The 9,982-nt window shown below is 39.0% G+C and overlaps 1 protein-coding gene across 1 annotated transcript; it reads left to right on the plus strand.

The window, feature by feature from the left end:
• Nucleotides 1-7,283: 7,283 nt before the first annotated feature.
• Nucleotides 7,284-9,293, plus strand: LOC137029927 (uncharacterized). The gene is made up of 6 exons (XM_067399741.1): nt 7,284-7,513; nt 7,625-7,975; nt 8,097-8,171; nt 8,697-8,822; nt 8,984-9,015; nt 9,158-9,293. Exons 1-6 carry the CDS (start codon nt 7,480-7,482, stop codon nt 9,284-9,286), a joined length of 747 nt encoding a protein of 248 aa, XP_067255842.1. The 5' UTR covers nt 7,284-7,479; the 3' UTR covers nt 9,287-9,293.
• Nucleotides 9,294-9,982: the final 689 nt, after the last annotated feature.

Here is a 9,982-nt window from a genome sequence, read left to right on the forward strand (position 1 = left end):
GAACCAGCTAATCAAGGTCTTTAGGATTAGTAGAAAGTTATAGGCAAGTGAGTTTTTATCAGGGATGGAAATAAACTCTGCAGGACACTGGCCCTCCAGGACCGGAGTTGTCCATCCCTGAGCTAGATGATCAATTTTAAAATATATTAAATGCTGGATGGCTTGTGTTAATAAATGGCATGCAAATAATTTTAAAACAAATTGTATGATGGAGACAATTCTATATTACTGTTACTAAAAATAAAGCTGCATATGATTATGCAATGTTAGCTACTTCACAAAATAGTGTTTTTCTCTGAGGCATGGTAGCATGTTTCTCTCAGAAAATCAAGAAAATTAGATTTAAACAATAAAACGTGTTGAGCTACATAACATTTAGTTTGTTGTCTATAAATGTAACCAAACAGTTTTTCCCTTGTCTATTAAAACATGTAAATATTAGCTTCTTTGGTGTTTCCATGGTTTCTACAAAATAAAATCAGAAACCAAGGAAAAATTTTCGTCTGTGAAACCAGGGGAAAGAGTCTGAAACAATTCGTTCGAAGATTCAGTCTTTCTAAGCCCCGCCTTTCCGAGAGCTACTCTAATTGGTCGGATAACGCAGTCTGTGATTACCATAACTGAATTTCAGCTCGGTGGCTTCCTAAATCCTCAGCGATCGTACACACTGTGAAGACAGTGAGGTGTCAGTTTTACCTATTAATTCAAGCACGAGTCCGGTGATGAACCATTGGAATAACTAGTTGTTCATCCGGAATCTCCATCCAAAAACGGTAAGTTTTTACTCATTGTCAGATGTAGCAACTGTAATTCCTCTACATCAGCATTAAGTGTATGTCCGTAAACAAGCAGATGTGTATATTTCGAATTTATTGTGCACATGTGGGTTGTTGTAGGTTAACTCTTTTAAAAATGTGCATACATTAGCCTAGCTAGCACATGAATGACTGATGTAACATTATAGCTTGTAAACGAAAACCTTGCTCCATCCTTTATCCTTACTCAAAGTAGTAAGAACAACAGACAATCTGCATTAATTTTGGGTAACAGTGGACCCACAGCTGATTAGCAGAAATAATATGTGACGGTTAGCCGAAGACCTACACTATATAAAACACAAAACTATGTATATCTAGACGTTTTTTTTTTTTTTTTTTTTTTTTTTGTGGGCAGCCACTGAAGACCATAGGCTGGCATTTTGCAAATTTGTTACATTGCTGCTAAGTAAGGCTGGAATTCCTGACGACTCGTTTAAACACACTGCATGAAATGTAATATCTGAAAAAGAAGTAATGCTCTGTATTGGTTATTTTATTAATCATTAGCTGGGACCATCCTCAAGAGGGAGCTGAAGCTTAAAAAATAAAACCATTGTTCTATAGCATAAAGACATTACTATAATAATTAATAGGGGTCTGTGAAAACATTTTACCTTTTTTTTTTTTTTTTTTTTACATTTGTTGTTTTATTAAACTTGTATCATTATATATTTTTAGTTATTTGCCCTTTTGGTTGTTTTTTATTTGAGATTTTATTAATTTTACAGGAGAAATCTACAGGCTGATCAATTAATTCCTTTTATATAACATCAAGAAATTTGCATAATTTGTGTGCGTGTATATATATATATATATATATATATATATATATATATATATATGGAAAGTATATGGGTATGGAAAGTATTCAGAACCCCTTAAATTTTTCACTCTTTGTTATATTGCAACCATTTGGTAAAATCATTTAAGTTCATTTTTTTCCTCCATTAATGTACACACAGCACCCCATATTGACAGAAAAACACAGAATTGTTGACATTTTTGCAGATTTATTAAAAAAGAAAAACATCTCAGGTTACGTATGTAACCATGGTTCCCTGAGAACAGGGAACGAGACTCTGCGCTGACTGCGCTATGGGGAATGTCCTCCGTGATCCGTGCTCGAACTGCCAAAAATCACCACACTCTACGCCATGCTAGAGGAGAATGCCAGTCCAAATGTCTGGACACACATCCGGCAGTTCCAGGGAAAAACCGGGGGCAGAACTCCAAGGCTGTCAGTGACAGCATTCCCTACGGCCAACAGCCCAAGCTGAGCCTAAAAGAGGCCTTCCGAAAAAAGCCTACCAAGGCTGCTCGAGCATCTGGAACCAACAGCCCGAGAGGGGGTGGTCCCTTTAAGGGAATGTGGCCAAGGAACCAAAGGAACCTCGGCCAGTCACTCGGGGGGAAAAATCCATCCCGCTGCCACCAAGGAGGCCTAGCCAGATCCAGCGAAGCTAAATCTGGCCTAGCCAACCTTGTCTGATATACAGAATCTCCAAGCGCAAACTCCAGAGAGGAGAGCAGGAAAGAGCGACTGCGAAAGGGCAGTAAGCAACTCAAACCCACACGCAGAGATGGGCATCCTGGAGAGTGGAACTCAGCTAAACGCTCTGGACCCTCGTATGAGGGGAGTACAACCACTCGGTGAACCTTCTACTCTTTAAGCAAGAGGAGTACAACATTGAGTACAACAAAATAGAACCTGTTAGATAGACAGAAAATATTTTAGCTTGATTAGAGCTAAAGGGAATAAACGCACAAATTACTCAGTAAAAACATCTTTTACTCTCAGCGAGAGGAGTACCAAGCTAAACTCCGACATGCTAGCAAAGGAAGGCCTAAAAGTGGCCTGTAACCTTAAAAGCGCGCGGCGATAGCTAGTGCATTTATACAACACCCAAGGGGTATGAGACATACAGAAACCCATACAAGCTGTGCCAACATGCTAGGTGAGACATGAAAGGAGGCCCCAACAGGGGCCAACGACTTCCATAAACATCTGGCAACAACAGATTAATCGTATGACTCATCATGGAATGATGCCCGTACATGACCAGCATAGCTGGGCCAACAGGAAGCTATAAGAGAGGCCTGGAAAGATCCAATTCTGGCTGCATCTATAATTCAGATTTTTAATCCCCGTATCGGCTTACATATATTTATATATAATCGATTTTTAATCTCTATTATAAAAATGTACAATTCAGATTTTGATCTCCATATACATTTACATATATATATCTTCCAAGGGGTTTTTTCCCTCCTAGGACATTTTTCCCAGTGCTAGCACGCTGGGTTTTTCTCCTAGGGGGGTTTTTCCACCCCTGGAAGTCAGCCGACATTGGCTTAATGTAGCACCATCTTGTATATGTTACATATTACCACGCTTGTTTGTACAGTTTTAACCACTTCCCTTTTTTTTTCTGTGCTTCTAATATGTAAAGCTGCTTTGAAACAATTACCAATTGTAAAAGCGCTATATAAATAAATTTGACTTGACTTGGAAAGGCCTGCTACTTAAAGAACCATGTGGCACCAGCCCGTGGTCATGACAGGGCCCTAGCTACAAGGAAGGGCCAGTATAACCTAAAATTACAATTTTAAGGGAACTAGCTACACAACCTGAGCCTAGGCATACACATTCCAGCAGGCAATGTTAATATGCTAAACAGCATGAGCGTAACCAGCATCGTAGACCAACATCGCTGTATCCAAACAAGCTGCATATAGAGAGGCTAAAAGGCAAATAGCCAGCAATCAAAAAGCAATGAACCCCAGATGCTGTGGTGCAAACGACCGGGAGATGTCTGGTAAACAAAACTCCCTACACTCACCCTGAGTGTGCAATCCAACAGGTGATGAACTCAGTGAAACACAAACCCTAACCGGGGAGTACAACAACAACACCGTATTCATATATAGAGGCCGGATAAAGCCTGCTATCATAGAAAACAGGTGTAACCTGTGGCAGCACAAGCACGCTCACATAACACGCCTGCATAAACATATGAAGGGGAAATATGGGCAAAAAACGGCCAGCAACTTCCTTAGAAGGAGGCCAGAACTAGGAACTATACAACCGCAGGGGGATAGTCATAACAGGGGGATGTAAACAAACATACACCTAACCTAGTTCTAGCCTAGCCGCCAGCTAAGGACTGTATGTAGACCACGCTACACTCGGGCTACAAATTCCCAAACACACGGAGAAAGCAGCGAGAGCGACAGCATTAGGTGGCCGAAAAACCAGCCAACACATAACTGACAATAGCAAAACTAGTTCTAGCTATACACAGTATCAGCTGAGAAACTACACAAACGCTAAACAACAAAGTGGCCATAAAGGGCCTGCCTGTAACAGTCAGCCTAACATACAGTTATTTGCCCAAATAACCCCTTAAAAACATGAACAGATGACAACTATATGCACGGGAAGCTATACAGGAAAGGCAAGGTCTATATTGAGAATGAAAAATGGACCTGGCTTACCTCCTGCAGCTCGTAGAACGCAGATTCCTCACCGATTCGTCACACGGAGGGGAAAATCCAAAGTCCAATAAGCCCAAAAGCACTTTCACTATCAAGCCAGACGGCGGGCCGTCAGGAATATATCCATCATAGGCCCACAACATCAGCCAGACTGTAAAGCCCGCAGCATATAGATGTCACAAACGCTACCGGGAGGCGAAGGAAGAGCGAGGGCGAGAAAAAGCCCTCGCGAGAGCGATCGATTGATTACCGGCGCTGCTGGCGCTGCTCCTCGATCACCTCCCTCAGATCTTGCTTCTTCCTTCTAGCATCTCGCCGTCTCTGCGACTTATTCCGAGGAGGAGGAGGCGCACGAGCGGCGACACTTTCCCTCTGGGCCTGCCTCTGAGCCTCGGCTCGAAACTCGAGATCTCCCGGCTGTCTGGGCCCAGAGCTGGGTCTGAGCAGGATGCAAGATCTAAACGCCGCGGAGCGCGTCTTCGCCTCCCTGATCAAGATCCGTAAGCATCGTGTGCAACGCTGCACCAGCCTGACCTGCAGTGGCGTAAGCCCCGCCATTCAAACGTGACGTCACCTTCAATGCTTTGGTTGGCAGGGCCCTCGCCGGAGTTGCCGGGCCATGGGTAGAGAGAAAAAGATCGTCTAACCTGCTGCAAGCGGGTTCCCTCCTACGCGCTCCCAGGGCAGCTGCAGTCTGCTCGAGGCGCGTTCCATAACCTCCAGCAACACCGAAAAACGCTGCGCAGGGAGGCAGAGCGGGAGCCGCGGGCTCGCCTGCTTCTCCCACCTCGGCCATCTTCTGCTCTCCGGGGCTTTGGACCAAGAGAGCACTCGCTCCTGAGTCTGAGGATGTTAAAGATAAAACATCGTTGTCATCCACCAGAAGCGCGTCCTCGTCAGTCGCTTCAGCTTGAGAAAGATTGACACCCCTCTCAAATTCTTCAGCGAGCTCCACCTGCGAGTCCCATGATTTCAATCGCCGCTGAGCCTCAGCACAAGCGGGGCCAGAACCACCAGGCAGCGGTGGTGGCACCTCTCCCCTCGAGAAGAGGGCCAAACGAGAACAGAGCATTTTCATAGGAAAATGAGGGTCTATGAAGGGTTCTGGTCATCCCAAACGTCTTCCATTTAAGGATTATGGAGGCCACTGTGCTCTTAGGAACCTTAAGTGCAGTAGAAATGTTTTTGTAACCGTGGCCAGATCTGTGCCTTGCCACAATTCTGTTCCTGAGCTCTTCAGGCAGTTCCTTTGACCTCATGATTCTCATTTGCTCTGACATGCACTGTGAGCTGTAAGGTCTTATATAGACAGGTGTGTGGCTTTCCTAATCAAGTCCAATCAGTATAGTCAAACACAGCTGGACTCAAATGAAGGTGTAGAACCATCTCAGGATGATCAGAAGAAATGGACAGTACCTGAGTTAAATATATGAGTGTCACAGCAAAGGGTCTGAATACTTAGGATCATGTGATATTTCAGTTTTTCTTTTTTAATAAATCTGCAAAATGTCAACAATTCTGTGTTTTTCTGTCAAAAAAAAATAAAAAAAAAATATATATATATATATAATTAGATTTTTTTTATTGTGTATTAGATTTTATATTATTATATATTAGAGAATATTTTATAATATTTTGTAAATATTATTATATATAAACAACTCTCCAAATAGTTGAATAGCAGTAGCTGTATACTGTATAAAAGCATATTGTTCAACACTTGTGTGTAGTCAAAGCTGGAGTAGGTTTGCTTGGATTTATTGTTGACTAGATGACCTAAATAAAAACTTTGATTGCACCTGCAGATATGTGGATTCTTATCTATAAGTGTGCTCTTTATAAAATTACATAATTGTCAAGTTGTGAAAAAAAGAAATAGCTGTAGATTCAAGCTTAAATTTATAGTCTCATTTAGTCATCCATTTTTAACAAAGGTTATAGTTTTGTTCCACATAGTCACATGTTTAATATGTGGTTCAAACACCCACTCATGCACACTTGCAGTGCAGAAGAGGTCTCAATATGCAATGGTCTTCTGCATTCTCATTTTTCCGATGAATTAACACTGTGGTCGTGAAGCACTTCAGAGACAGTCATACCTCATGTTTTAAGAATCGTGCTTGCACTTTCACTCACATGTGCACACAGGATGTATGTCCGTCCTGCTGTGACCTGTTTCTCTGTGATTACTATATATGGTGCTGATGTGGTTGGTGGTCGTTTCTGATGGCCATCTTTAGAAAAACAAGAAAACCACAAACTGTTTTCACACAATAATTCACTTCATCAAAACAAAACAAACAAACAAAAAAACTGATTTTGTGAAATGGATTTTGTGTTCGACAATAGTTCACATTTGTGCAGTTTGTATGCATTGTGTGGAGTCTTTGATTTACTCAAAGGTACAGACATTTGAGATCAAAAATATAATCTCGATAGGTGGATGGATGGATGGATGGATGGACGGATGGACAGACAGACAGATAGATATATAGCTAGATAGATAGATAGATATGGGATATTCACTGTTGGTTTAAATTTTTGAAGTAAATAAAATATACCCCAAAATTTTAGAATCACTTGATTCCAGTTCTGTTCTCTTGGAAAAAAAATTGCCACCAGTAAATATTGCCGATACATGAACACACGCCTAGTTAAATTAACTTTTTTTTTTTTTTTTTTTAAAGTCATTTCTTGAGACTTAAAAAGGCTCTTTGGAGTACCTTTGTAGGCATAATTGGGAACATTCTGTGAGATTTACCACTGACTTGCAATATGTAACATACTTTCACATTTGTCTTGTGTATATTCCAATGTAAATTTCGAGTCTGGGCTGGCAAGTCTAAGATATGATTGTGACACCTTTACAAGCTGATCTGTCTCCCTTTACATTTGACTGCAGCCATGAGCAGAGCAATTTAGCTCAACAAAATCATATTATTTGTCATACCATGACTGTCTTGCAGAGACTATGCAGAGAATATAGTGACAAAGGCATTGATCATCACCTCTTATCTTTAGAAACACTTTTGCTTCAATTTGGGTGTGGGGTGAGAGACACCAGGTTGATTTGAACCAATCTTATTCAAGTCTTGGTTTGAAAGTGACCAATCACATCACATGCAAGTCTTCTAAAGAGCATTTTCACTCATCCATTGCTTCAAACATGATCATTTGGGCCATTTTGATCTTTTGGGCTCGTAAGTAGCTTTTTTTCTTCTTTACACTATCTAAATATATATGTATTTATTGGTCAGTTCCATATATGCATATATTTAGTGTTTAAATGAAATCTCACTGTTCTGTTTTAGCTGGAGTCCGACCTAATCACAATGGTGAAAATGTCTCGTTACAAACATTCCAGCTGGGAGATGATGTTACAATCAAATGCTTCTCGATAAAAAGTTTTGGCAACACAATGGTTTGGTATAAACAGAGCATTGGGAAGATCCTTCGGCCTATCGCAATATCGTACAATTATTTAAAAAATATTGAATTTGAGGATAAATTTAAAAATGGGAGATTCAAAATTTCAGCAAGTGAAGGATCTTTTCACCTGAACATCACAGCTATGACCAAAGAGGACATCGGAATATACTATTGTGGGACGGTGTTCTTGAATCAAATAAAATTTATCTCTGGAGCATATCTGATGCTAAAAGGTAAAATATATCCAAAATGCTGTTGTTTTATAGATTTTGTGTTGGAGTAAAATATTTTAACTATTAACATTTCTTGTTTAAAACCAAAAGAGTCTCAACATGTTGATTTGCTATTTCAAAGGAAGTGAATCTAAAGACTTCAACATGGCATGTGGGGAGAGACCAGTTGTGAATGGAACCACTTTTAAAAATAATGGTAATTCTTAATTTAATTACTATGACCTATTAGTTAACAACCTGCTATGGTAACTCACAACAGTGGCCCCAAAAAGTATTTGTATCCTTAAGCCGCACTTAAAATTGGATGAATTTCATTGCATTTGACAAGTGATTTCTACAAACAAGAACTAACTGCACTTTTTTGGGTTATTTTCCAGTTACTTTTCACCAACCGATCACAAGTTGGTTTTTAGTAAATGTAAGAAGTCAGTTCTCCTCAAGTTCACAGTTAGGCATCTGTTTTTATCATTCATAATGTAAATGTTTTTGTGGAATGTTTTGCTTGAAAAGTGTGCTTGCACTATCTTTAAAATTAATCCCTCTTGGTAAAATTAATTCCATTTTTTTATCTAAAGCAATTTTTGGGCCACTGTATACAGTTTTAAGTCATGGAAAAGTATCTCTAGTAATGTATATTCACAGTATTTAATAAATTACTTTACTATGAGCAGAATGTTGTGCTTTATTAATTTTTTTTTTTGGTTCTTTTTCTCTATTTCAGACAACAATAATCAAAAAGCATGGGATCCTGTGTTACTTTGCTTGATATCCTCCAATGTTGTTTTTGTGATAGTAATTATCACACTCCTTGTTGATCACTGCAAACGCTGGGGAAAAAGGCATAGAGGTAAAATTACACCCACTCTTTCCATCAGTTAAGCAGAGTTTAACTGATCCAGAAAAGGTCTTATATACTGTAATATACAAATATGTTGTGCAAACTCTTTAAGTATTCAATCACAAATGTGTATGGCAAAGTTTAACTATAAATGTCTGTACATTTTGAAGGATCTACAAATCTAACATCTCCATCATGTGAGGTAATTTTCTAAAAAAAAAAAAAAATACAAAATTGATTGTCTTCTGTACTATAATATGTATAATACTTTAAATATTACACATGTTGAATTTTTGAAAAAAAAAAAGCTGTTCATTTTTATTTATTTATTTATTTTAACACAGATTAGAGATTCAGATGTGAATTACGCAGCTGTGAGTTTTGCCTCTGCCCCTCCAGCCAGAAGATCAAACAACAGACATGTGGCTGAATACAGTCAAGTGAACTACAAGCCGACAGATCATATGATTTAACAGAATATCTCCACAAAATGATTTGCCTTTCTCTAAACATTTGTTATTGTATTGAGATTGATATTTCAAAAGCATCAATTACTGTAAATATATATACAGAGTTCATCTTCTATTCACAAAAAATTACACTGTTATTGATCACAGAAATGAAAGATAATAAAAACAAGAATCTGTTTGTATGAAAATGACATGCATACTATAGTAATAATAACTGCATGACAATAATAAAATTGAAACATGCATCAGAATGTCTTAGAAGCTTAAAGATTAATTTCTATCCTGTTGAGTCTTGTCATGTTCCTCATAGCTGGAAACACTTGCATAGTCTGATGAATAATGCCTTTGATACCAGTCGTGCACTTTAGCCAAAGACATCTGTATGTCCTCGTCATCGACACATGAGGACATGTCTGCTATAAGGAAATAAAACAAAGCTTTGGTTTTCTGACATTCTTGACAGTTTTTCAAAAGAAACATAAGTACGTGACTTGAAAGTTGAATTTGCAATTTGTTTGTTGGCAGCACCTAATTTTAGCTATCAGCCACTTATGCCTATGAAATTAAAACTTTTGAATTTTTTTTTTAAATTAGTGAATCATATTTTCCTGTAACTTACCATTGGCATCCAGGCATGTTTGTTTAAACTGGATTCGAGAGCTGTTTCTTGCTTCCTTACGAATCCATTCCCTCTCAATT

This window comes from Chanodichthys erythropterus, chromosome 11, assembly GCF_024489055.1.
Source record: "Chanodichthys erythropterus isolate Z2021 chromosome 11, ASM2448905v1, whole genome shotgun sequence".
NCBI lineage: Eukaryota > Metazoa > Chordata > Actinopteri > Cypriniformes > Xenocyprididae > Chanodichthys > Chanodichthys erythropterus.

Coding starts and splice junctions, on each gene's coding strand:
- LOC137029927 (XM_067399741.1), top strand. CDS start 7,480: ATGATCATTTGGGCCATTTTGATCTTTTGGGCTC. Junction 7,976..8,096: donor AGCATATCTGATGCTAAAAG/GTAAAATATATC, acceptor GCTATTTCAAAG/GAAGTGAATCTAAAGACTTC. Junction 9,016..9,157: donor TAACATCTCCATCATGTGAG/GTAATTTTCTAA, acceptor ATTTTAACACAG/ATTAGAGATTCAGATGTGAA.